The sequence below is a fragment of the Urocampus carinirostris genome, chromosome 16 (assembly GCF_059441175.1).
Source record: "Urocampus carinirostris isolate Australia breed hairy pipefish chromosome 16, RoL_Ucar_1.0, whole genome shotgun sequence".
In the NCBI taxonomy this organism is placed as follows: domain Eukaryota; kingdom Metazoa; phylum Chordata; class Actinopteri; order Syngnathiformes; family Syngnathidae; genus Urocampus; species Urocampus carinirostris.
In genome coordinates, this window is record NC_142364.1 from 7,827,014 (window position 1) to 7,854,906 (window position 27,893).

Genomic DNA, 27,893 nt, shown 5'->3' on the forward strand with positions numbered 1-27,893 from the left:
CTCTACAAAACCCCTCACGGTTTATAACTATCGCCATCAAGGGCGTCTTCCTCATCATCGGATCTTACCTGAACTTTACAGACAATGTATACTTAAACTTCTTGGTGCACATATTCTACTAGTCTTACTCTTACCTTTTATACTACAGCGCCGCTGGTGGCCATTAGAAAAATTCCATAAATTGTCCGCTTCACTGAATAAGCCGCAGGGCTGAACATTTGGGAAAAAAGTAGCGGCTTATAGTCCGGAATTTACGGTATATCTCCCTCCTGAATTTTAGTTTTTCCTGCATGCACCAGGTATTAGAAACGGTTGAGTACCACTCAACCCTGTCATCTTCTATGTACTTTAAAGGCATATAAAAAATTCAAGACTTTTAAAAAAACACACCCTGCTGCATCGGGCAATCACCTCAGATCACTCGGAAAAACACGCCCCTTGTCACGCGGTTTATTTTACCGAGCTAATCGCTAACCGTGTCGAGCAGAACGTCAATTAGCACGCTGCTTTCGGAGGCCAAAGACACCGCGCGCACACGTCGGCCGCTTTATGCCAAAATCTATAGCTTCCACTACCTGCGCTGAAAGAGAAGGATCACCGAGTCGGGTCGGATCAATACAGCTTTTAGCTTCGGATATCACTTTCGTCACAACCCCGTCAAAGTGAAACCACTCTAGCCAGTTCCGTTTACGTGATACCTGTCAATGGAGTGGAGACTTAATGGTCCTCTTCTTTTTTTTTGACTTCTTTTCAACGTAAAAATGAAACAGTCGACGAGCTTCCCATCAAGGTATCGGATTAACACGAGTTATTAAAAGGGGATCGTGTGTCTGATGAATGCCATGGAAAAGGTGAGAACCGAATTCAGAGTTGGTTTTAGAATCTTGATACCGGATTGAGGGAGGACGATGGGTTTAGTGGTAGCACGTCCGCCTCGACGTTCTGGATGTTGAATGTTCCCTGCACAGTAGCTGCTTAATGATAGATAGAGAGAGAGATAGATTAACCATCTAGCTAGCTAGATAGATAGCTAGATAGATTATCCATCTAGCTAGATAGATAGCTAGATAGATTATCCATCTAGCTAGATAGATAGCTAGATAGATTATCCATCTAGCTAGATAGATAGCTAGATAGATTATCCATCTAGCTAGATAGATAGCTAGATAGATTATCCATCTAGCTAGCTAGATAGATAGATAGATTATCCATCTAGCTAGCTAGATAGATAGATAGATAGATAGATTATCCATCTAGCTAGATAGATAGATAGTTGGACAGATTATCCATTTAGCTAGATAGATAGATAGTTGGACAGATTATCCATTTAGCTAGATAGATAGATAGTTGGACAGATTATCCATCTAGCTAGATAGATAGACAGATAGATTATCCATCTAGCTAGATAGATAGATCGTTAGATAGATTATCCATCTAGCTAGATAGATAGATAGTTAGACAGATTATCCATCTAGCTAGATAGATAGATAGTTAGATAGATGTCTAGATAGATTATCTAGCTAGATAAATAGATGTCTAGATAGATTATCTATCTAGATAAATAGATGTCTAGATAGGTTATCTATCTAGCTAGATAAATAGATGTCTAGATAGGTTATCTATCTAGCTAGATAGATAGATGTCTAGATAGGTTATCTATCTAGCTAGATGTCTAGATAGATTATCTATCTAGCTAGATGTCTAGATAGATTATCTATCTAGCTAGATAGATAGATAGCTAGATAGATAGCTAGAGGTTGAGATATCGATAGATACTTTATTCCTCCGCATAGGGAAATTCACACTTCCAGCAGTATCCTTTTGTTGTTTGTTAACAGATTAACAGGATGGCCTCGGGGTGCTGTGTTGTAGTTTAGCCACAGTGGAGTGGATGACGTCACACGCTAGGCCAAAAGTTCGACGTCCCTGCAGCAGATGGAAATCTTTGTGCCCAGGGTTACACCACCTCGTGTTCACGTACATAGCGTGTCCACCTTCTCTCGCTTTCCGCAGGCTTTTGTGTCTCTGTCTGTCCTAACAGCGCTGAAGCCGGGTAGCTCTGGGTAGCTCCACGTTAGCGTCCGGGATGCTAGAAGTGAGCCACGTTTCGTAAAACACCGAAAACTGCACTTCCTGTACACTTTGATGTTTTTCACCAGCACAGCCAGTCCGTCTGTCTTATTTTGGTAGAGTTCACATTTACCATGATTACGAACGGTACCGAAGGCTTATAACGCCGCTAGCAGCTTAGCCTTAGCTCCGGCTCTGCATCCACAATAGGGCCCCCTCATCACGCCGGCACGAGAATTCTTCAGGGCAAGGAGTTGATTCCTTAAATAAACGCATTTTTGTGCGTTAAAACCCATAACGATGGGATAGAAAGTAATCCAAAGTCTAGTTGTCAAACAGGACGAATACCACCGAAGATAGAAGCAGACAATAAATCACAAAAAGAGCGAAATAACACGGAGCTGCTGGAAAGGCTGCCGCTCGCGGCGGCGCCTATGATGTCTTATGTTCAGCTTCGCTCCAATTTGTCTATGTCACATGATTTTGAATGATACAGTACAGCAATTTAAGATGGCGACTATCACAAAGTCAATTCGTGATTACAATGTTGAGCAAATACTGTGGTGCCGGTTACTACTGAGCCAAAGTGAAAGACAAATAAGGGCCGCGTGGCTTTAAATGTGTTATAAGGCCTACTTTCAAGACAACAGGCGGCGCTTTCGACATTCACATCATGAACTGTGGAGAATAGGGCCAGATTGCGACATAGACATGAGAAGTCGTCTTTTTTCTGTTGTTGTCATTGGTGGTTGAGACAAAACTGCATTCACTTGTCATCGCTCCCAGAGGATTAAGGGGAACTCTTAGCGACTGGACAATGACCAAGGTGAAACCAAAAGAGAACTGTAGCGTGTCTGACAGATAACTTTCCCTGCTGTTCAACTTGGACTTATAAATTAAGGACTTTCTTTTTGTGTGAAAAATTTGAAAGCTCGAGAGTACATAATAAAAATTTAATAAAGTAAAGTCAAATGTTCTATTTTGCTCCTGTTATAAATTGAATGACTCGTAAGTAAGGGTCACAAACTGGTTGGCTGCGGGCACCAGGTAACCACCTAAGAACACCTAGATAGCCTGTGGAAATGGTTCAACAGTGATGGGTCATTGTGATTTTCTAGGAATTTTGATTTCTAACTACCATTATACATTTTGGACATAATTAATGTCGGTACATACATAACCAATTCTTCAAAAAGTCTTCTTAGAATTAACCTATAATGTATGTTTTTTTACAAATTAATATCAAACTGGAAGCACTTCACGCCAAATAGTAACGAAAACATGACTCGTTGGCACACGTTTTGGTCTTTTGGCTTTGTCGTAAAAGTAATTTCGCTCACGTTTTTGTTTGAATAATATGGTCTCATGCAATGTTCCCTCTAAGCTGCGCACAAGAAAATCTAGCCAGCTCTCAAAAATCAGGGTTCGAAATTGCCTAATAAGTGAATTGAGTCAAAGTTACAGTGCATGAAGGTAAAAATACAAGGGTTTCCCTGACGTTTGAAGTCGAGTCAAAGTTGAACGAAGTTGAGTAAAGTCAGTAGAGTTTTTCGAGAACCGGCTTCTTCGGCTCGGCTCACTAAAAAGGACCGGCTCTTTCGGGTCCCAAACGGCTCTTCAGGTTGTTTTTGCTTCTTTAATCCCTACACGACCAAATATTATGTAAAATTGTGTACAAAATGACTTAAAGGAAGGGTGGGGCGGGGAAGGATTGGGGAGGTAATTGAACAAAAAAAGAAAAAAGTACCAAAATGAAAAAGCTGAGAAAAAAACAAAACAAAAGGAGAGAAAAAGAGGGACAAAAAGAGCAGGAAAAAAATCTGAAAAAAGAAAAGAAAGAAACAAATGAAAAAAAGTAAATAGAGATTAAAAATAAAAGAGTAACAGCTAGGAAAAAATAAATACAATGAGATTTTTTTAAAGGAATAAAAAAAAGTAGAAAAAAAAACGGAAAAAGAAGAAAAAGTTTGTGTTGCATTCAAAAAATTTCCAATGATACCAAGTCAATCTTGTTGCCGACATTGTACTTCCACTAAAAAAATGTGATTCAATACAGTTGTGTATCGTGCAACCGACTCAATAAGCCCCCAAAAATGTGAATATTATGCGACAAAATATACCAGGAAAAAAAAAGAAATGGATTTCTTGTGAAAGAATTGTAAAAACAAACGACGTTTGTAGGCCGTACAACCTTTGCAATCGTACATGAGTCAATTCATTCAAAAGTGAAAAAAAAATGGCATTGCCGGTAACTCAGCAAAATGTCAAGTTTTGGACATGTTTGATAATGACTTAGTTGCCACACTTGGGATTGCCGTTGCTCACTGTTGTTTCAAGCGTTGTTCACCGACTTTGTGTGAACGCTCAGACCCGTAAGGAAAATTGCAGGGAACATTGGTTATGACTGATGGGTGTGTTTATACTCACCTACAAAGTATTACTGAATACAATCACGGTGGTGCAGCACAGAATACGAGGACGCTGAATTTCTCCTCATGGAGATATTCTCCCTCACTTACATCTAAGATGTATTTTGTTAAAGTTAAAACTTATATAAACTCAACGTTGGCAAAATTACACAAATAAAAACAAGCATTAAGGTAAATAAAATTCCCAAGCGGAAGAGCACTGTTGGGTGGCCATTCTAGGCAAATGCCTCGGCAGAACTGACTCCTCCTGTGTGAGAAGCTAACTTTATTCACACAGGAAACAGAAAAATACACCGGAAACGCGACTTCAAAATAAAAGAGTACAAGACTGATAAACCATAAACAAGAGATGCAATTAGACTGATTATTGAAACGTTACTGTGTGTGTGTGTGTGTGAAAGATTGTTTTTATATTTAGGAATATAAAAACAAGTTATATTCACACAGGGAATTCTGAGAAATATTACAACCAAAACGACCAACCTATCAATTTACAATGATAAAATAAAGTACTAAAAACAGAGGCTCAATTTATATGCACATATCTCATGTATATTCTGCCTAGTTTGTCTTAACTTGAAAACTCCTGACTACATTCCTGGCAAACGTGGTTCTGACTCCGAACAATACTGATCTGGCCCGCCAAGGGATTGAATCCGGCCCGCGAGACAACACTCAGAGAAGCGCGAGAGAAAAACAAGCTGCAGGTTGAAATATGTCAACTTGATGTTGCCAAAGCCAGGTGCCTCCAACAAAGACACTGTACCTGTATTTATTTCTCTCTCTCTCTTTATTTTCCACCCCTTTTCTCCCACTCTGTCTCTTTCACTCTCTGTGTTTCTCTTTTTCTCTTCCTTTGTTACTCTTTGTCTCTTTCTCTGTGTCTTAACTTATTTTGCTCCAACTTCCTTTTTTCCTTTTTCTCTTTCTCTCTTCCTACCCTTCGCACTTTCTTTTCTCTTTTTTCTCTTTCTGTCTTTCTATTTCTCTTTGGATTTCTTTCTTCCTCCCCCTTTCTTTCTCCCTCTCTCACGACTCCTCTTTAATTTGTCACGCTCTCTCTCCCTCTCTCTCTCTCTCTCCCACACCTTTTCTCCCACTCTCCTGTCTCTTTCACTCTCTGTGTCTCTCTTTTTCTTTTCCTTTGTTGCTCTTTGTTTCTTTCTCTCTGTGTGTCTTTTTAACTTATTTTGCTCTAACTTCCTTTTTTCCTTTTCTCTTTCTCTCTTCCTACCCTTCGCGCTTTCTTTTCTCTCCTTCTGTCTTTCTTCCGCTACCTTTTCCCCCCTCTCTCACGACTTCTCTTTTTTCGCTTTTGTTTCTCACGCTTTCTCCCTCTCTCTCTTTCTTTGTCCCGCCCTCTCCCGCGAAGGGACTGAATCCGGCCCGCGAGACAACAATCAGAGAAGAAGAAGAAAAACTTGGAGCATCTATTCAATTAAAATAAAATAAAAACTAGATAATAGAATACATACATAGAACAGATATTCATAAAATCCATTACCTATACGGTACTATAAAAAAATTGCAGCAGTCTAAGTCAATGTTAAAGTGCAATCGTGCCTGACTTTCATCAGGGTTGGGTAGGGTTACTTTAACTGGATTACTTTCAAGTACTTTTGGATGAGTCCAATACCAAATATGCTAATAAAAGACAAAAGAAACTAAATAAGAATAAAATGATGACTCACAACACGTGGTAAGCTTTCTCTCCTGGCTTTGATCTTTGATCTCCGGCAAAACAAACATAAAATGCCACAGAAACAAAATGAAAATAAATCCAAACAGCTTGCCAACATCATTTCTGCCGTTCCATGAAAATTGAAAGTAATCAAGTTAAAGTAACCCTACCCAACCGTGGAAATTGTTGTTTCCTTAGTACAAGTCTCATTATTATTCATTTGTTTTTAATATCTTGATGTCACTTTAGTGCAGCAACTCTCCATGATCAAAACAACTGGGCTTAATATAGAACCCTGGGGTACACCACATTCAGGGTTAGGTAGGGTTACTTTAACTTGATTACTTTCAATGACTTTTGGATGACCCCAATACCAAATATGCTAATAAAAGACAAAATAAACTAAATAAGAATAAAATGATGACTCACAACACGTGGTAAGCTTTCTCTCCTGGCTTTGATCTCTTTGATCTCCGGCAAAACGAACATCAAATGCGACAGAAACAAAATAAAAATAAATCCAAACAGCTTGCCAACATCATTTTTGCAGTTCTATGTGTTCCATTACTCCCCAAGCCTGCACAAAATTTAGTCATTTTATTCATATTTAGTTATTTTGTCTTTTATTAGCATAGTTGGTATTGGAGTCATCCAAAAGTAATTGAAAGTAATCAAGTTAAAGTAACCCTATCCAACCCTGACTTTCATTATTCGCTCAGGCAGAAGGGTGAAAAGTCAGAGTATAATTGTATGACAATTGTTTTTTTTATAAATGGTTGTATTCCACGAATTTGGCTTTTCGCGGGTTTGGGGTGGTCTTAGCCCCCGCCATAAACGAGGGTTCACTGTATATTGAACATAGATGCCTCCAACTTTGCAAGATAAAGCGGGACATTTAAACCGGGGCAGGTGAACCCAAAGAAGTATCAAATAGAATTGTTTAACGAATATATACTTTGTTTTCAGCTCATGAGCAGAAAATCGGACAATTACGTCGAATTGACGTCATAATTCAACTCACCTTTCCACGCTCCCCGCATCCATTCACGCACTTCTCTCAAACACTTAAAGCGAGTCTTCTTACCTTCTCGTTTTTGCTCCAAAATGTCCAAAAAGGGAGTTTAAATGATGTGGCGGTGCTGTCAACACGCGCCAGTCCGGTGGGTCCTTCGTCTTAGACGGGAAGAGTTCTCGAGTCTTGACCGGAGTGAAGCTCCTGCGTTCGCTTGACTTCTTCGAGTCAGCCGGCGTCATTTTTCCTGCACAACAGCGACCACCTGCGGCGACTCGGGGAAGTAAAATGTGGTTGTTTTTTTAAAGAAATACAGTACGTTTTTGGGGGTCGTATTGTAAAGTCATGTCACTTTTTATTTGTACACCCTTAATCACAATAAGTCTCGAAGGGCTGTAAACAATAGAAAAAAGAAAGAAAAAGAACAAAAGCAAAAAAAGAAGCTAAAGAAATATAGAAATAAAAATAAAAAGAAAGAGAGAGGGATAAAGAAAAAAAAGCAATCACAGAAGGGGGGAAAGCCAAAGTGAGAGCTGTAAAGGAAGGGAAAAAAGAATGAAAAAAGAATGGAATAGAAGAAAAGAGAGAGAGAGAAATAAAGATACGGAGAGGAAAAAAGAGAGGGGAATAGAAGAAATAAAACATAGAGAGAGAGAGAGAGAGGGAGAGAAGGAAACGAAGACAAAGAAAAGAGAGGCAGATAAATACGAAAAAAAATATCGAGAGAGAGAAAGGGAAATAGAAGAAAATAAAGAACGAGAGAGAGGGAGCGAAATAGTCATATTTATTTGTGTAGCCTTTAATCACAAGTCTCGAAGGGCTGTAACCAATAGAAAAAAAGAAAGAAAAAGAACAAAAGCAGAAAAAGAAAGCTAAAGAAATATAAAAATAAAAATAAAGATAAAGAGAGAGGGATAGAGAAATTGAGGGATAGAGAAACAGAATCACAGAGAAAAATAAAGACAAAGGGAGAGCAATAAAGAGAAAGAAAGCAAAAATAATGAAAAGAAGAAGGGAATATAAGAGAGAAATGAAGAAAAAGAAAGATAGAGAAAGTAAGAAAGGAAAAAGAGAGGGGAAGAGAAGAAATGAGGGATAGGGAGAGAAAAAGAGGGAAGGAAACGGGGACAAAGAAAAAAAAGAGAGAGGGGGTGTGTGTGTGTGTGTTAAAGTAAGAGAAAGAAAGAAGAGGCAGAGAGAAAGAAAGAGAGAGGAAGAAAAAGAGAGAGAAGCAGAGGGAAAGAAAGAGAGAGAAAGAAAAAGAGATAGAAGCAGAGAGAGAGAAAGTAAGAGAGAGAGAGAGAGGGGGAGAGAGAGAAACAGAGAGAAAGTAAGAGAGAGAGAGAGAGAGAGAGAGAGAGAAAGAGAGAGAGAGAGAGAGAGAGAGAAACAGAGAAAAGGTAAGAGAGAGAGAAATAGTCAAGTCAAGTCATGTTTATTTGTATAGGCCTTAATCACAATAAGTCTCGAAGGGCTATAAACAGTTAAAAAAGAAAGAAAAAGAACAAAAGCAGAAAAAAGCTAAAAGTATAGAGAAATAAAAATAAAGAGAAAGAGAGAGACGAAGAAATTGAGGGATGGAGAAAAAGAATCACAGAGGAGAAAAATAAAGACAAAGGGAGAGCAATAAAGAGTGAGAGAGGAAATCAAAAAAGAATGAAAAAAGAAGGGAAGAGGAGAAAAAAGAGAGACAAAGAGAAATGGAGAAAAAGAAAGATAAAGAAAGTAAGTAAGAAAAAAAGAGGTGAATAGAAGAAAATAGGGAAATGGAGAGAAAGAGAGAGAGGAAACGGGGACAAAGAAAAAAAGAGAGAGAGAAATAGAAAAGAAAGATCGAGAAATAGAGAGCGGGAAATAGAAGACAAGAATGAGAAAGCGAGAGAAACAGAAGAAAAGAAAGAACGAATGAGAAACAAAGAGAACGAGAGAGAAAGAGAGAGAGAGAAAGAGCGAGAGAGAGAAATAGAAAAGAAAGAGCGGGAGCGAGAGAGGGAAGTGGAAGAAAAGAGAACGAGAGAGAGAAAGAGAGTGAAATTGAAAAAAAGAAAAACCAACAGGGAGAAACAGAAGAAGAAAAAGAGAGTGAGAGAAATAGAAAAGAAAGATCGAGAAAGAGAGAGAGGGAAATAGAAGAAAACAATGAGAAAGCGAGAGAAACAGAAGAAAAGAAAGAACGAATGAGAAACAAAGAGAACGAGAGAGAAAGAGAAAGAGAGAGAGAAATAGAAAAGAAAGATCGGGAGCGAGAGAGGGAAGTGGAAGAAAAGAGAACGAGAGAGAGAAAGAGAGTGAAATTGAAAAAAAGAAAAACCAACAGGGAGAAACAGAAGAAGAAAAAGAGAGTGAGAGAAATAGAAAAGAAAGATCGAGAAAGAGAGGGAAATAGAAGAAAAGAATGAGAAAGCGAGAGAAACAGAAGAAAAGAAAGAACGAATGAGAAACAAAGAGAACGAGAGAGAAAGAGAGAGAGAAAGAGCGAGGGAGAGAAATAGAAAAGAAAGATCGGGAGCGAGAGAGGGAAGTGGAAGAAAAGAGAACGAGAGAGAGAGAGAGAGAGTGAAATTGAAAAAAAAGAAAAACCAACAGGGAGAAACAGAAGAAAATAAAGAATGAGATAGAAAGAAATAAAGAGAAAGAAATAAAGAGAGAGAGAGAGAGAGAGAGAGAGAGACAGACAGAGAAAACAAACAAAATGTCAGAACCGGAACAGAAGGTGGGCCCAAACGCGTAACGTTTCACACAAAAGTTTATTGGGATATCGAGGAAGTCAGGTGATCGCTGGACAGGAGGAGCGAGCAGCTCACGGGATCGGAATGCGGAAGTGATTCCTCGGGACGGAAGATAGGAGCGTGGTCAGGAGCAAAAAAACGGGTCGTTAGCCGGAGCAGGAGATCAGAGCGTGGTCAAAAGGACAAAACGGGCCGATAGCCGGAGAAAAACGGGGAATCGGGAACAGACGAGTGGTATTCGGATGAAAACGGGACCGACGGGAGCCAGAGCCAAAGTGCTTGCCTTGCGTATGCAGAGGTTCGCTGACGGACTGACAAAGAGTGACTGGAGTACTGGGAATAAATAGGAGGGGAATCAATCAGTCAACTTGGAGAAGATAGATAGATAGATAGATAGATAGATAGATAGATAGATAGATAGATACTTTATTCATCCCCGTAAGGCAGGGGTGTCAAACTCATTTTAACTCAGGGGCCACAGATAGAACAAACATTCTGTCGGGTACCGGACTAGTAGATTAAAGAGAAAGAAAAAGAGATAAAGAAATAAGAGAAAGAGGGAGGGAAAAGGAGAGAGGGCGGGACAAAGAAGGAAAAAGAGAGGGAGGGAGAGAGCGTGAGAAAAAAAGATATAAAGTCGTGAGAGAGGGGGAGAAGAAAGGGAGAGGAAGGAAGAAATCCAAAGAGAAATTGAAAGACAGAAGGAGAGAAAAGAGAAAAGAAAGCGTGAAGGGTATGAAGAGAGAAAGAGAAAAGAGAGAAAAGGAAAAAAGGAAGTTAGAGCAAAAGAGGGTTAAAAGACAGAGAGAGAAAGAGACAAAGAGCAAAAAGGAAGAGAAAAAAGAGACAAACAGAGTGGGAGAAAAGGGTCGGAAAAGAGAGAGAGAGAGAAAATAAATAAATACAAGTACAGTGTCTTTGTTCGAGGCACCTGGCTTTGGCAACATCAAGTTGACATATTCAACCTACAGCTTGTTTTTCTCTTGTGCTTCTCTGAGAATTGTCTCGCGGGCCGGATTCGATCCTTTAGCGGGCCTGTGGGGTTTAATGTGGGCTTTTACTCGCCCGGGTGGAGTGAAAGAGCCTCATGGCATGAGGAAGCAATGATCTCCTTAGTCTGTTCGTGGAACAAAATGATATCACCATTGTTTAAATATATATATAAATAAATATAATATATATATTATTTTACTCGTATATAGGAGACAATTAACGTATAGCAGCTAGGGAAAATAATGTCAAATCAAATATAAATTGTGATTTCACCCCATCTCATCTCATTAGCTAGACCGCTTCTCCTCAGTAGGATCGCGGGGGTGCTGGAGCCCATCCCAGCAATCATCGGGCAGTGGGCAGGGGACACCCTGAACTGGTTTCACACCAAACAATAACACCATTTTCCATCCCTGTGTACCTTAAACATTTATGGCTAATGACATCATCAAGAACAATTTGGTGTTCTTAATTTTGGTTTTCTTGGAGTTAGAACAGCCTGGAAAAACCTGCGTGAAATATATCACAGAACAAGACTTTAAAATTCAGTTTTTTATAAATCTACTTATAACATTCATTCCATGTATATGACATCAGTATGTACCTGTATTGACTCATCTTCATTCATGCCATGTTTGCTTTCCGTCCCCTACATTTACGTTTTGTAGCGTCATCAATTTTGTTTGCTTCTTTTGAATCTTTCTTCTGGGGCTGAGGTTTTGGCTTGATTCCTGGTAAGGATATGTCAGAGTGTGCAGGTTCCTCATGCGTGAGAAGATAAGCAGGACATTGTGGTTCAGCCTTTGAGCATATTGATTTCCAAACAGTTAAGCAAACAAAAACACGGCTCCATTCAATACAACACGGCGATCAACAATTAGCCAAACGAAAAATGGTGCGTGCGTAATGACGTCACACAATGGAAAACGTCTAACCTCAATACCACGAGTAAGAGCTCTCTCTCTCTCCCACACCTTTTCTCCCACTCTCTCTTTCACTCTCTGTGTCTCTCTTTTTCTCTTCCTTTGTTCCTCATTGTCTCTTTCTCTCTGTGTCTTTTTAACTTCTTTTGCTCTAACTTCCTTTTTTCCTTTTCTCTTTCTCTCTTCCTACCTTTCGTGCTTTTTTTCTCTTTTTTCTCCTTCTGTCTTTTTGGATTTCTTCCTTCCTCTCCCTTTCTTTCCCCCTCTCACGCAACTTCTTTTTTATCTCCTTTGTTTCTCACTCTCTCTCCTCTCTCTCTCTCTCTTCCACACCTCTTCTCCCTCCCACTTTCTGTCTCTTTCACTCTCTGTGTCTCTCTTTTTCTCTTCCTTTGTTCCTCATTGTCTCTTTCTCTCTGTGTCTTTTTAACTTCTTTTGCTCTAACTTCATTTTTTCCTTTTCTCTTTCTCTCTTCCTACCTTTCGTGCTTTTTTTCTCTTTTTTCTCCTTCTGTCTTTTTGGATTTCTTCCTTCCTCTCCCTTTCTTTCCCCCTCTCACGCAACTTCTTTTTTATCTCCTTTGTTTCTCACTCTCTCTCCTCTCTCTCTCTCTCTTCCACACCTCTTCTCCCTCCCACTTTCTGTCTCTTTCACTCTCTGTGTCTCTCTTTTTCTCTTCCTTCATTGCTCTTTGTCTCTTTCTCTCTGTGTCTTTTTAACTTCTTTTGCTCTAACTTCCTTTTTTCATTTTCTCTCTTTTCTCTTTCTCTCTTCCAACCCTTTGCGCTTTCTTTTCTCTCCTTCTGTCTTTCAATTTCTCTTTGGATTTCCTTCTTCCTCTCCCTTTTTTCCCCCCTCTCTCACGACTTCTCTTTTTTCGCTTTTGTTTCTCACGCTCCCTCTCTCTCTTTCTTTGCCCCGCCCTCTCCCGCGAAGGGACTGAATCCGGCCCGCGAAACAACACTCAGAGAAGAAGAAGAAGAAAAACTTGGAGCATCTATTCAATTAAAATAAAATAAAAACTAGATAATAGAATACATACATAGAACAGATATTCATAAAAGCCATTACTTATACGGTACCATAAAAAAATTGCAGCAGTCTAAGTCAATGCTAAAGTGCAATTGTGCCTGACTTTCATCAGTGTTGGGTAGGGTTACTTGAACTGGATTACTTTCAATGACTTTTGGATGACTCCAATACCAAATATGCTAATCAAAGACAAAAGAAACTAAATATGAATGAAATGATGACTCACAACAAGTGGTAAGCTTTCTCTCCTGGCTTTGATCTCCGGCAAAACGAACATCAAATGTGACAGAAAGAAAATGAAAATCAATCCAAACAGCTTGCTGACATTGTTTTTGCCGTTCCGTGTATTCCGTTACTCCCCAAGCCTGCACAAAATTTTGTCATTTTATTCATAGTTTCTTTTGTCTTTTATTAGCATAGTTGGTATTGGAGTCATCCAAAAGTAATTGAAAGTAATCAAGCTAAAGTAACCCTACCCAACCGTGGAAATTGTTTTTTCCTTAGTACAGGTCTCATTATTATTAATTTGTTTTTAATATCTTGATGATGTCACTTTAGTGCAGCAACTCTCCATGATCAAAATAACTGGGCTTACTATAGAACCCTGGGGTACACCACATTCAGGGTTAGGTAGGGTTTCTTGAACTGGATTACTTTCAATTACTTTTGGATGACTCCAATACCAAATATGCTAATAAAAGACAAAAGAAACTAAATGAGAATAAAATGATGACTCACAACACGTGGTAAGCTTTCTCTCCTGGCTTTGATCTCCGGCAAAACGAACATCAAATGCGACAGAAACAAAATGAAAATAAATACAAACAGCTTGCCGACATCATTTTTGCTGTTCCATGTATTCCAAGCCTGCACAAAATTTAGTCATTTTATTCATATTTAGTTTCTTGTTAAAGTAACCCTACCCAACCCTGGTAAGAGCGCTATTAAATTGACAAATCTTAACCATTCCTAACCACTTGTCCATTATCTTGTGTTCTCTGTGCATCTAATTTGGAAAATTATATGCAATTGCGCGACCTTATAACGCTCGGGAAAGTTATTCGATGCAGGGTTCTGATTGGCTGGCGTGTTTGCAAATTGCCAAACGAACCAAAATTCCGAAATACCCAAAATGAATGAAGATTTCGATATCGGAATAACATGTTTTATGTGTTAAAAAAAACAAACAAAAGAAAAACAAAAAAAACCCGAAAGACTGGTGTTGTATAAAAACAAACAAAAGCATGTGATTTTTCTTTTCATATCCAAAAACCAGTGCAGTAAAGAACAAATCACAAAATATTTCAGAAACTGGTTTTATTCCATTCGTAAAAATGTGCATGGAGTATGAAACATGGCAATTTAAGGGGGACTATATTATGACTGGCTTGTGTTAATACAAGAAAGGTGTCAGGACCAGAACAGAGACAGGACCCACTTGCGTAGGTTTCTCTCAGTTTTATTGGGAAGAAGGGAAAGTATTGCACACAAAATCCGGAGATCGCTGGTCGCAGGGAGTAGGTTGTGGTATTTCCGTGGCGAGCGATGGCGGTGTCGTGAGCGGGAAAAAAACAGGACAGTAGCCGGGACAGGAGAGCAAAAAAAGTGGTCCAGATCAGAAAATGGGTCGAAGCCGGGAAACAGACGGGGCCAAAACAGGAGTGAGTCAGGGTCGAAAAGCTTGCCTAGGTCTGAGGTTCGCAGACGGACTGACAACAGGTGACAGAAAGACGGGAGTTTACATAGGGACTGGGAGCCAATCAGAGTCCGAGGCAGTTGGCGCCAAAGGGGCGGGCACAGGTGCCTTGCATCAGTAATCATGACGAAAGGATATTTGTCATCATTTGAGGGCGATTTGGCAATATACACAAAAATCGACTCTACAATTTAAATATATTATAAGACTACAAATACGATGGAGCTTGTACGTGTTTTAAGTGATACTGTATTGTTTGTTTACTGCATAGTAGCAAAGTACCGTATTTTCCGAACTATAAGGCGCACCGGGTTATAGGGCGCACCCCCAAAAATAGTTTTTGGTCCTATATTTTCCATTCATAAGGCGCACCGGATTATAAGGCGCTACAATGGGAACCTCGACAAAACAGTCAGATGGTTCAGTCCAACTGATTACCCCCTTAACATTCCGAAAGCTTGCATAGAAGCAAATGCGGTGTCCGTACGATGTCACCAAACAAACATTTCTTAGTTTGCATTTTATTTTTTGCTGGCAACTGCGTGGACAGCAAAGTAAGAATTGTATTGTGCAGGGAAACGGGGTTCTTTACTGAGCATATGACAATAAACACTTTGAATTTAATTGAGTTTAAAAAAAGACTCATCACAGAAACATCAAGATGGTTCTAAAACAAGATACCGGGAAAATAGAAATCCGCATAGCTCACCTAAGTTCTCTTGCAGCCATCACGTTCAATAATGATACGTAACCATGGTTTTCTTACAACCGTGAGTGTAGTAAATCCAGGAGAGTCAAATATTTACAAATACAGAATAGTAAAACATGTTTTCTCTATGCCGTAGTGCAACCCAACGTGTGATTCACATTCACCTTTTCCGGCCAATTGCAGGCCTTGTTTTGCCCCTTTAGCCTATGCGAGCCTGTAAATGATAAAAAGGATCCGCCCCCTTTACCTCCGAATAACTTTAGCCAATAGTGACTGATTGAAATGATGACACATTGGTTAGGAAATGAAACGCCGGTATATAAATCCCAGCATGCACCGCGGACGACTTCGCCTTCGGCGGCTGCTTGCTTTAGTTGCTAGACTTTGCGACTTAATATTGATCCATATATAAGGCGCACTGTATTATAAGGCGCATGGTCAGCTTTTGAAAACAATAAAGGCTTTTAGGTGCGCCTTATAGTGCGGAAAATACGGTCATCCCAAATCTTTCAGGCCTTCATTTTATTTCGTCTGGTAAAAGTCCAAAATTCACTTAAAAACTGTAAGGAAAATATGAAAACTCCTCAAGTGCAAGTTGATAATAATTAAAAAAAGGAAAAAGAGCGGACCCGTTATGTATTATTTAACCAGGTAAAGTTTAAATACGCAAAATTTGACTGTAGTAGGAAAAGAGATATTAGAATACAGAAGCATCAGATGTTGACGGTGTGGGCGTGTTTCTTGCACAAAGGCTTGTCCTTCTTAGAGAAGAAGGGTTGACCTTCCAGATTGGTGGTGCACACCTGTACAGGCGGAGAGAGAGGAATGAAAGAGAGATAGAGAGGGAGAAAGAGGAGGAAGGGGGGATTGGAGGAAAAAAAGAGAGGGGGAAAAAAAGGGGGGGGGCGATAGAGAGTAAGAGAGATAAAAGGTGAGGGAGAGAGAAAAAGGGTGAGAAGGTGATAGGGGGTATGAGTGGAGCCAGGGGGGGTGATAGGAGGAGAGATGGATATAGAGAGAAGAAAGTGAGAGAAAAGGTTGGAAAAAGAGGGAAGGAGAAGATACAGGGGAGGAAAGCGGAAGAGTTGGAGAAAAGAGTAGAGGAGGTGGAAAGGGTAGAGGGAGGCATTGTGGAAGTGGGAGGTGGAGATAAAGAGGGTGAGAGAGAAGGGAGTCAGCGGAGGTGGGAGAAGGAGGGAAGAAGAAAAGAGCAGAGGGAAATAGTTTGAGAGAAGTAAGACAAAGGGGAGAGAGAGAAGGGTAAGGATATAGGGAAGAGAGGGGGGAACAGGGGGGAAGAGAAAAGAGTGAGTGAAGGGAGGTAAAGGTAGATAGAGAGAGAGAGTGGGGGAAGTGAGTGAGACCGGGTAAGAGAAAGAAAGAAAAAGTGCGGGTAAAAGTAAGGAGAGAAGGAAGAGGGGAGGAGCAAAAGGGAAAGACAGGGGGTGGGAGGGGAAACAGAGGGAAAGAGAAAAGAGGAGGACGGAGAGGCAGAGTGATAGAGGAGTGGAGTAAAGGGAAAAGGAAAGGGGGGATGAGTTATAGAACAGGAAGTAGAGGTAGAAAGAGAGAAAGAGAGGGGTAGAGAGGGGGAAGTGAGTGTGACCGGGTAAGTGAAAGAAAGAAAAGTAAGGAGAGAAGGAAGAGGGCAGCAGGAAAAGGGAAAGACAGGGGGTGAAAGGGGAAAGAGAGGGGAAACAGAAAAGAGGAGGAGGGAGAGGCAGAGTGATAGAGGAGTGAAGTAAAGGGAAAAGAAAGGGGGAATGAGTTATAGAACAGGGAGTAGAGGTAGAAAGAGATGGGTAGAGAGGGGGAAGTGAGTGAGAACGGGTAAGCGAAAGAAAGAGAAAGTGGGAGTGCAAGAAAGAAAAGTAAGGAGAGAAGGAAGAGGGGAGCAGGAAAAGGGAAAGACATGGGGTATGAGGAAAGGAGAGGGGGAAACGGGAAAGAGGAGGAGGGATAGGCAGAGTGATAGAGGAGTGAAGTAAAGGGAAAAGAAAGGGGGGAATGAGTTATAGAACAGGGAGTAGAGGTAGAAAGAGAGGGGTAGAGAGGGGGAAGTGAGTGAGAGCGCGTAAGCGAAAGAAAGAGAAAGTGGGAGTGCAAGAAAGAAAAGTAAGGAGAGAAGGAAGAGGGGAGGAGGAAAAGGGAAAGACAAGGGGTGAGAGGGAACAGAGAAAAGAAGAGGAGGGAGAAACAGAGTGATAGAGGAGTGAAGAAAGGGGGAATGAGTTATAGAACAGGGAGTAGAGGTAGAAAGAGAGAAAGAAAGGGGTAGAGAGGGGAAAGTGAGTGAGATTGTGTAAGAGAAAGAACGAAAAAGTGGGAGTGAAAGAAAGAAAAGTAAGGAGAAAAGGAAGAGGGGGTGAAGGAAAAGACAAGGGGTGAGAGGGTAAGCCAAAGAAAGAGAATGTGGGAGTGAAAGAAGGAAAAGTAAGGAGAGAAGGAAGAGGGGAGGAGGAAAAGGGAAAGACAGGGGGTGAGAGGGAAAAGAGAGAGAAGAAGAAGAATAGAAGAAGAAAAGAAGCAGAGGGGGAGGCAGAGTGATAGAGGAGTGAAGTAAAGGGAAAAAATGGGGGTAATGAGTTATAGAACAGGGAGTAGAGGTAGAAAGAGAGAAAGAGAGGGGTAGAGAGGGGGAAGTGAGTGAGATTGTGTAAGAGAAAGAACGAGAAAGTGGGAGTGAAAGAAAGAAAAGTAAGGAGAAAGGGAAGAGGGGGTGAAGGAAAAGACAAGGGGTGAGAGGGTAAGCGAAAGAAAGAGAAAGCGGGAGTGAAAGAAGGAAAAGTAAGGAGAGAAGGAAGAGGGGAGGAGGAAAAGGGAAAGACAGGGGGTGAGAGGGAAAAGAGAGAGAGAAGAAGAAGAATAGAAGAAGAAAAGAAGAAGAGGGGGAGGCAGAGTGATAGAGGAGCAAAGTAAAGGGAGAGAAAGAGGGGAATGAGGTGGGAGCGAGTGGGGGAGTGAGAGAAGGACGGTGGACAGAAAGAGTGAGAAAACAAAAGAGAGAAATTTCAGCATGCAAACATCAATTTTAAACTCAAATAACAACAAGAAGAAGAAACATACCGCACACACAAAACAGGTATCATGCCAGGTGAATCCCAAGGCTTCCAAGAACTTGTCCCCGGCCTCGATGGGGAAGTCGCAGCCGTGGCAGTTTGTGCCAAACAGCTTATAGTAGTCTGCAAAATCGATTGTGACAAAATTCCATTCAAAACCCGCACAGCTAGCTTAGCGGCTAACTTGACGGCGTACCCATTTCGCAATATGGCTGCCCGTCCTCCATGTGGAAGGTGTTGCCCCGGATGGGCTGATGGCAAGCCGAGCAGACGAAGCAGGACACGTGCCAGGTCTGCTTCAAGGCGTTCATGATCTCCTGTGAGACAAAGACCGGGGAGTTACCGTATTTTCCTGAAGGCGCTCTGCAGTATAAGTCGCAGCATAAAAAACATACTCCAAATCACTAAATCCAATACAATCCTTATCCTCAGTGTCATTTTTACCGGTAAACAACCACCCCAACTCTGGAGGAAGACGATGCGCCGCTTCCTCCTTCCTTCCTCCTCTACATTGCTTACATCTGACCCAGGGTCACCTCTTGCCGTATTTTCCTAAAGTCGCTCTGCAGTATAAGTCGCAGCATAAATAACTCAGATTTACTCCAAATCGCTAAATTTTATACAATCCTTATCCTCTGTGTCATTTTTACCTGTAAACAACTCCCCAACTCTGGAGGAAGACGATGCGCCGCTTCCTCCTTCCTCCTCTACGTCGCTTACATCCGACCCATCGTCACCTCCCCTTCTTGCTCACTCCCAACTTTCTTCCTGCTGCTTGATTACAGTTTTCTGTCGCGGTTGCCATGACGCCCAATTGGCCCCGCCTGTGTGGCGGCAGCTGCGGCTCATTAACATTGGCTTAGTCTTTTTAAGCTAAGAGCGCTCTCTCTTAGTTTGCCAGTCCGTCAACGAACTTCTGACCCGCAAGACGTGGGTTCTGACTCAGTCCTGTTTTCCTGTTGGTATTTCCAGTCCGGTATTGTTCCCGTTTATTGTTGTCCTGTTTAATATCAATTTCAAGTTTTGTTCCTGTCTACTTTTGTCCTGTTTATTATTTTCTCCAGTTTTCGTTACCGTCTAGTTTCTCCTGTTTATTTTTGATATCCTGATCCGTTAGCTATCCTTTCTGTTCCGTCCTGTCCGGTATCGACCCCATCTCTCCGATATCAACTCGGGCGATTGAAATCGATCTCGTCGGCCTCTGGCTTCCTATCATTTCACGCCAGATTGCTACCTAACGTGCATGACTCCCCATTTCCCGTAAAATAAAAGGCTTGTGTGAGAACGTCACGCGCTTGGGTCCTGATCCTGTTCTGGTTCCTGACACAGTCCATAAAGAAGTAAAATTTTAAAAAAATTCTGTTAGTTTTTTTTTTGTTGTATTTTTGTAAATCCTTCAATTGTATAGTAAATTATTTTATATTTTAATATAAATGGTAAATGGGCTTGGGCAGCACGGCGGCGCAGTGGTTAGCAGTGGCACAGTTCTAAGGTCTTGGGAACCTTCAGTGTGGGTTCAAATCCAGCTCCAGACTTCCTGTGCGGAGTTTGTATGTTCTCCCCGTGCTTGCGTGGGTTTCCTACGGGCACTCCGGTTTCCTCCCACATTCCAAAAACATGCATTTCAGGTGGATCGGCTGGTCCAAATTGTCCCGAGGTGTGACTGAGCGAGTGAGTTGTCTGTCCCCGTGTGCCCTGCGATTGGCTGGCAACCAGTTCAGGGTGTCCCCTGCCCACTGCCCGATGATTGCTGGGATGGGCTCCAGCACCCCCGCGACCCTAATGAGGATAAGTGGTGCAGCTAATGAGATGAGATGAGGTAAATGGGCTGCATTCATTAAGTCCTCCGAAAGCGCTTTACAATGTGCTTCACCCTTAAAATATATTTAAAATAACCCAATCAACATTTACTTGGTACGTTTGATTGATTAGAATACCCCATGACTCCTCATTTCCCGTAAAATAAAAGGCTTGTGTGAGAACGTCACGCGTTTGGGTCCTGATCCTGTTCCGGTTCCTGACACTTTTCGATTGCATTTCACTATTTACGGCTTGTAATCTACAGAATCTGATTTTCTTTTCGGTGCCATTTTTGTTCCGCTCCTCTCGGTTGTTTTTATAAATGACCGGTGTTGTGCAGTTGAATACAAAGTTGTTAGATACAGTGGAACCTCGGTTTTCGAACGCCTCTCAGTTCGAACAAATCGGAGTCGGACCAAAACTTTTGAGAAATTCTTGCTTCGCTGTTGGGTCAAAAAATCGCCGGTAATGCATGAGTGTGTACGCTAGGGTGCGATGCTGAGCGGCGTACGGGTGTTTTAGCCCCTAATTATGTTTCTGAAGAAAGTCAGTGCAAGCAGCAGAGTTGCTACAGGTGAAAAAAGAAAAGTAGTGCGTACAACTATTGCATTTACGAAAGAAATAATTGCAAAATATGAAGGAGGTGTGCGAGTGTCTGATCTTGCTAGGGAATACAGCATGGCTAAATCTACGATCAGTACGATACTAAAGAATAAGGAGGCTGTGAAAACTAGTGATGTGGCTAAGGGAGTGAGTGCTATAAGCAAGCAACGGGGGTCCACCTGCGCCTTCTGCTGACCACCACAAAGGTAAGAAATCCTATCTATAATTTTTTTCTTTATCCTTTTTTTTGTACACGTTCATGTAAGCGTAATCTTTCGTACGGAAGACTACGATAACGCTGACGTACGATTAGCCTTGGTTAGCTTTATGTGGGTGTTGGAACGGAGCCCAACTTTCAGGGTGTTGGAACGGAGCCCCCTTTCTAATGAACCGCTCACCACTTGTTGTGGAGACCCGGGTGCTAAATGACTCGTAAACGACCTGATTTTTTTATTTTCACACGTTCATGTTAGCGTCATCTTTCGTACGGAAGATTATGATAACGCGAACGTACGATTAGCCCGGGTTAGCTTTATGTTGACGTTAAACATTCAAGGTAAACATTCAGGGTGTTGGAACGGATTAAAACGATTTACATCATTTTTAATGGGAAAAACGATTTCGGTGATCGAACAAATCGGTTTTCGAACAGGGTTCTGGAACCGATTATGGTCGAGAACCCAGGTTCAACTGTAGAATAAAGACAATTCAATACACAAGCTCACCCCCAGGATCTTCTGCTGGCAGAGGGCACAAGTGGGAGCGAAATACTGCTCGAAGCAGTACTCGCAGTAAACCTGGCCTTTCTCCTCCACGAAGCCGCGGTCGGCTAGGGAAGAGTGGCAGTGGGCGCAGTTGAATTCTTCGGGGTGCCAGGACATGCCCATGGCCACTAGGAAGGGGCCCCTGTTAGAAAACCAGGAAACATTAGCCACAAAACTGGAAGTCGCAAAACCTTAAAATAGTAAACCTAGATTTTTTTCAGTTGTTTGTAGGTTCCTATCCTGAATTCTTGATTGTTTATTATATATCATGGTCTTCATGATCTCCTGAGATGATGAACATTTATTTTTGTAAACATACCGGTCCAAATTGTCCCTAGGTGTGAATGAGCGAGTCAGTTGTCTGTCCCCGTGTGCCCTGCAATTGGCTGGCAACCAGTTCAGGGTGTCCCCTGCCCACTGCCCGGTGATGGCTGGGATGGGCTCCAGCCCCCCCGCGACCCTAATGAGGATAAGCGGTACGGCTAATGAGATGAGATGATATGAGACTTTCTGGTAAATACCGTATTTTCACAACTATAAGGCGCACCTGGTTATACCACCCCCCCCAAAAATATTTGTTGTCCTATATTTTCCATACATAAGGCGCACCGGCCTATAAGGCGCTACAGTGGGAAAGTAAACAAAGCAAGTCAGTCAAACTTATTAACCCCTTAACATTCCGACGGCTCGCAAAAGAAGCAAATACAGGTCTTAGACACGCACGTACAAATATCATTAGGAAGATTAAACTCTTGGGATTCAAGAAATGCCAACCATTTCTTAATTTCTATTTTATTTTTCGCTGGCAACTGTGTGGACAGCAAAGTAAGAATTTCATTTTGCAGGGAAACGTGGTTCTTTACTGTGCATATGATAATCAACACTTTGAATTCAATTGATTTGAAAAATAGACTCATCACGGAAACATTAAGATCAGTCTGAAACAAGATACTGGAAAAATATAAAGCCGGGGTAGCTCACCAAAGTCGTCTTGCAGCCATCACGTTCAATAATAATACGCAACCATGGTCCTCTTACATCCGTGAGTGTAGTAAATCCAACCATGTAAAATATTGACACACTCCAAAACGCGCAACAAAGCCGACAAATAAAAGAAAAACTCCGCTGAGAAGTATCTGCATGGATGACGTTGCTTGTAGCTAGCTGTCTGTTTACCCCCATAACTCCTGTTACAAATACAGACTAGTACAAAATATTTTCTCCAGGCCGTAGAACAACCTAACTTGTGATTTTTGGGCCAATCGCAGGCTTTGTTTTGCCCCGCTTTAGCCTATGTGAGCCTGTAAATGCTAAAAAGGACCCGCCTCCTTTACCTCGGAATAACTTTAGCCAATAGTGATGGATTCAAATGATGATTGACACATTGGTTAGGAAATGAAACGCCGGTATATAAATCCCAGCATACACCGTGGACTTCTTCGCCTACGGGGGAAAATCTAGTCGGCGGCTACTTGCCTTAGTTGCGAGACCTTGTGACTCAATATTGATCCATATATAAGGCGCACCGTATTATAAGGCGTATGGTCAGCTTTCGAAAAAAACAAAGGCTTTTAGGTGTGCCTTATAGTGCGGAAAATACGGTAATTGAAAAAATGCTGCACTGCTAATTTTCTGAGTAGAAGAAGATGACACTAGTTTTCCATGCTGTAGAAGACAAAACTAATTTTGGGCATAAAAGAAGACAAGAATTATTTTGGTGCCCAGAAAACGCTTTTTGGTGTACAGACGCTGATTGTTGAAGTTGAATTTGTCCGTAAGTTGCTTCCGTGCTATATTTTGTATATTTAAGGTTTGTAATGTATGTTTTGAAACTGAAAAATCAACATTTCATAAAATAATATGCTCTATAAAGATAAAAAAAGTTGAGTTTAACTTACTTTTGGAAGATGCGTTTCAAGAGTTAGGCGACTTCCTCCTCCGTGGTTAAAAAGTGGCCGAAAAAAAGCTTTCTGACCATTTTATCAACCGCATCAAGCTTTCTTATTCCCCTTTCATTTAAAAAGAAACAGTTCGCCTCTTCTTTACACTTTACACCAACCATTATGAATAGATCAGTGTTTTTCAATTTCCCTACTGGGATGAATAAGGTATCTATCTATCTATCTATCTATCTAACGCACAACCCCAAAAAATTCAGGTTATATATGAATATATATCATATATAATATAGCAATTCCTTTTAATCATGAATAGTTGGGTATGGAGAAAAAGGTTGAAAAGTAATCGGTAAAAGCGATCGCCTGATAAACAAAGTAATGTCAAATCTGCCCTAAATATCAACAGTCAAACAGTCATATGTTCTATAGGTAGAGCGCTCATCTTGGGATAAAGGGATCGCAGGTTCGATTACCGGCTCCTCTGTGTTATATGTCGAAGTGTCCTTGGGTAAGACACTGAATCCCTGATGCCCCCAGTAAGCAGGTTGGCGCCTTACATGGCTGCACGGCCGCTACTGGTGTGTGAGTGTGTGTGAATGGTTAAACGTGAAGCGCATTGTAAAGACCATGTACCATAAGTGCCATGCGCAATTACCTGATGACGGTATTGCACTTGTTGCACATGGGGGTGCGCGTTCCAGCCGGGATGTGCTCGGCTCGCTGCACCACCGAGTTGAGATCTTGGGGGTGCGGCTGCGGGATGGGCCGGTCCGGGGCTTTGGTTATGTTGCCAAACGAAGGCCTGCGGAATCCTATTAGCAAAAACAAAAAATGTTAGGACATCCTTAAAGGTAATACAGTGCAACCTCGGTTTTCGAACGCCTCTCAGTGCGAACAAATCGGAGCCCGACCAAAAATTTAGAGAAATTCTTGCTTCGCTGTCTGGTCAAAAAATCGATACAGGTGAAAAAAGAAAAGTAGTGCGTACAACTATTGCATTTAAGAAAGAAATAATAGCAAAATATGAAGGAGGTGTGCGAGTGTCTGATCTTGCCTGCGCCTTCTGCTGACCACCACAAAGGTAAGAAATCCTATTCATAATTATTTTCTTTATCCTTTTTTTTATTTTCACAAGTTCATGTTAGCGTAATCTTTCGTACGGAAGATTACGATAACGCGAACGTACGATTAGCCTGGGTTGGCTTTATGTTTACGTTAAACATTCAAGGTAAAAATTCAGGGTGTTGGAACGGAGCCCAACATTCAGGGTATTGGAACGGAGCCCCCTTTCCAATGAACCGCTCACCACGTGTTGTGGAGACCCGGGTGCTAAATGAATTGTAAACGACCTGATTTTTTTATTTTTACACGTTCATGTTAGCGTCATCTTTCGTACGGAAGATTACGATAACGCGAACGTACGATTAGCCTGGGTTAGCTTTATGTTTACGTTAAACATTCAAGGTAAACATTCAGGGTGTTGGAACGGATTAAAACGATTCTACATTACTTTTAATGGGAAAAACGATTTTCCGTGATCGAACAAATCGGTTTTCGAACAGGGTTCTGGGACGGATTATGGTCGAGAACCGAGGTTCCACTGTAGATCGAGTTTGGGTTAGCTGTCAGAAAATGAATTGTGTACGAATCTTCCGTTTTTGTCTTGAATGATTCATAACACATCTGGACTTTGCAGAGCAACCCCGCCCAGCGCAGATAGGAGATCCGTTTTCTCCCCGCCGAGGCTAAAAAATATTCCCGGGGTCGGAACGGACACCTGCGAAAATAACGTCCCAGCTCTCGGGTCGAAACAAAAGCTAGGGATGAGCGGAGTTCCCTCTCCTCTTTCCTCGAGTGAAAACATTTCCAGGATGGAAGCGGCTGTTTTCCTGCCCTTGCAAGAAAAAGAGCTGGAGACCTGCTGCTGACAAGAAGCGTTTTGAGCAAACATGAGGAGTGAAATAACAAAGGCTTCCTTTGCTTCTTTCTGGGAGAGCAGGGTGTAAAACTTCGGTCAATATTAATAAGAAGTCAAGTCATGTTTATTTGTATAGCCCTTAATCACAAAGAGTTTCAAAGGGCTGCATAGACCACAGACTATTGCAAACCACAGACTATTATGACACAGTCCCCTGATCCAAAACCTACATGAGGGCAAGGAAAAACTCAAAAACCTCAAGTCAAGTCATGTTTATTTGTTTGGCCATTAATCAGAAGGAGTCTCAAAGGGCTGCACAGACCACAGATTGATGCAAACCACGGACTATTATGACACCATCCCCTGTTCTCAAACCTACACGAGGGCAAGGAAAAACTCAAAAACCTCATGAGGAAAATGAAGAAACCGCACATGAGGTAATCCCGCTTCCAGGATGACCAGGCTGCAACGGATTTTGTAATAACAAATACAGCTCGGTAGCCTAGATGGTAGGGCGCCCGCTCTGAAACTGGGAGGTCGCTGGTTCAAGCCTTGGCCGAGTCATACCTAAGACTTACAACATTGGTTCTCATTGCCTCCCTGCTTGGTGCTCAGCATTAAGGGTTGGAATTGGGGGGTTTGGTCACCTAATGACTAAAATGGCTGCGCCCTGTTTGGCTGCGGCTGCATCGGCTCGCTACAGTTTAACTGTACGGGTCAGGTGGATCGACATTTCGTTCTGTGTGCATTGTTACAAAGAATGACAATAAAAGTAAATTCTATTCTATTCTATTCTATTCTATTTTAAATAATAGATATTGTCAACATATAATATCAGTTATTAAAATCAAGTCAAGTCATGTTTTCAGAGCGAAGGCTCTGGACCGGAACATAGAGGAAATTAAATCTGAAAGATATGAGAGCGCAAGTCCATGCATGATTTGGTATACTATCAATAGAACCTTAAAATCACATCTTAAGCTAACTGGGAGCCAATGCAGGTTAGCTAAATTCGGGGTCATGTGATCGGACTTTCTTGTCTTGGTTTAAAGCCTCGCTGCAGCATTTTGTACCAGCTGAAGGCTCTTGATTTTGGACTTTGGGAGACCGGAGAGTAGTGCATTACAGTAATCAAGACAAACGTATGAATTATAATCTCCACATTCGACTGAGACAGCATAGGATTAATTTTAACAATGTTACGAAGATGGAAGAAAGCTGTTCTAGTAATATTCTTAACGTGTGTTTGAAAGGACAGATCGGGGTGAAATATGACACCTACATTTTTCACTGAGTCACTCTGGGTGATCTTACATTTGTCAATGTTCAGAGCAGTTTTTGAGAACAAGTCACGGCCCCGATAACTAACATTACGGTCCTTTCATAGATAAGGCGCAAGAAGTTGAGTGACGTCCATTCTTTTATCTCAGTGAGGCAGGCCTCCACATTTCCCGAGTTTAATGTGGCAGATTCCTCCATCTGAAGATATAGTGGAGTGTCATCTGCGTAGCAATGGAAACTGATATTATACTTGCGAATAATATCACCTCATGGAAGCATGTAATTGCTGAAAAGAAGGGGACCAAGTACTGAACCCTGCGGAACACCACAGGTAACACTAAAGGGCTCAGATGTCATTCATATGCTATAGAATACAGAAAAAAACATAATATTAATGAATAACGCTGGAGGTCAAAAAATGATTTGAACTCATTCAATGCCAGATGTTTTAGCAATTTTGACTCAGTTTTAAAGGCCCACAGGAAATATAGTTCAGGAGCTATACTGTATAAGTAGATTACATATTAGAAGAATGCTTGAACCATCATCTTCTATTAGAAAAGAGGTACGTTTTGAGCTTTTAGCATTTTTTAGTAAACAACAATTGAACATTGCTAAAGTTCATGAAAAAATATGAGAAAACAGCATGCTTTTTATTTGTATTTGTGATATAAAATCTAAACAATGCTTTCCATAGATACAATGGCACTAAAATAATATTCTAGTGCAAAAACACTAAACATTTCAGTGCTGGATTTGTCCAGTGAAGAGATCGCATGATTTCAGTCACCATGGCGATTGCATTCCCTCAGGCCTGCATGAAATATCACCCCTCTCTGACCAGAAAATGACAATGGTAATTTGTCATCTTTTTTTAAAAAGAAAAAAATCTTTCTTGAAGGTCTGTTGCCCATTTGTCTATGCCTAACGAGTCTCACCACATTGCTTCAGTCTGCCTTCTTGCTGCGCGGGGTGGCCTACACACATTTAATTGTTGGAAAAATAAAGTGGGGGCTGCCTCGACGTGTGGACAAAGATCTGATCAAAGCCAATACTGCCATTTCATTTTAAGTCAAGTCATGTTTATTTGTATAGCCCTTAATCACGAGAAGACTCAAAGGGCTGTACAGAAAATACACAGGCAAACACAATTCATGTGTGACGAATTTGACTTGCCTTTTATATTTCTGATTGTTTATATTAAACTGAGTAATTATATTTTGATTTGGACATTATGGGCAAGACACCGAATCCCTAATGCCCCCAATAAGCAGGTGTGTGAGTGTGTGTGTGAA

The 27,893-nt window shown here is 41.3% G+C and overlaps 2 protein-coding genes across 5 annotated transcripts in view; both read right to left on the reverse strand.

The window, feature by feature from the left end:
* The window catches only part of bmpr1bb (bone morphogenetic protein receptor type 1Bb), a 115,414-nt gene extending 108,006 nt beyond the window's left edge, over positions 1-7,408 (reverse strand). The window contains exon 1 of the mRNA XM_088355342.1: positions 7,265-7,408. The gene's annotated coding sequence lies outside the window, so the exon portion shown is untranslated. The remainder of the gene's footprint in view (positions 1-7,264) is intronic.
* Positions 1-27,893, reverse strand: part of pdlim5b (PDZ and LIM domain 5b) — a 170,803-nt gene that overhangs the window by 71,801 nt on the left and 71,109 nt on the right. For 3 of the 4 annotated variants that reach the window (XM_088355340.1, XM_088355341.1, XM_088355339.1), the window contains exons 9-13: positions 24,055-24,211; positions 21,463-21,643; positions 18,531-18,651; positions 18,342-18,457; positions 15,659-16,078 (exon numbers count right to left, since the gene is read on the reverse strand). In XM_088355340.1, coding sequence (XP_088211466.1) covers positions 15,989-16,078; positions 18,342-18,457; positions 18,531-18,651; positions 21,463-21,643; positions 24,055-24,211 — 665 coding nt within the window. In that variant the 3' untranslated portion in view covers positions 15,659-15,988. Of the gene's footprint in view, positions 1-15,658; positions 16,079-18,341; positions 18,458-18,530; positions 18,652-21,462; positions 21,644-24,054; positions 24,212-27,893 lie in introns of those variants that run through there. The other variant, XR_015852992.1, reaches the window with a different exon arrangement.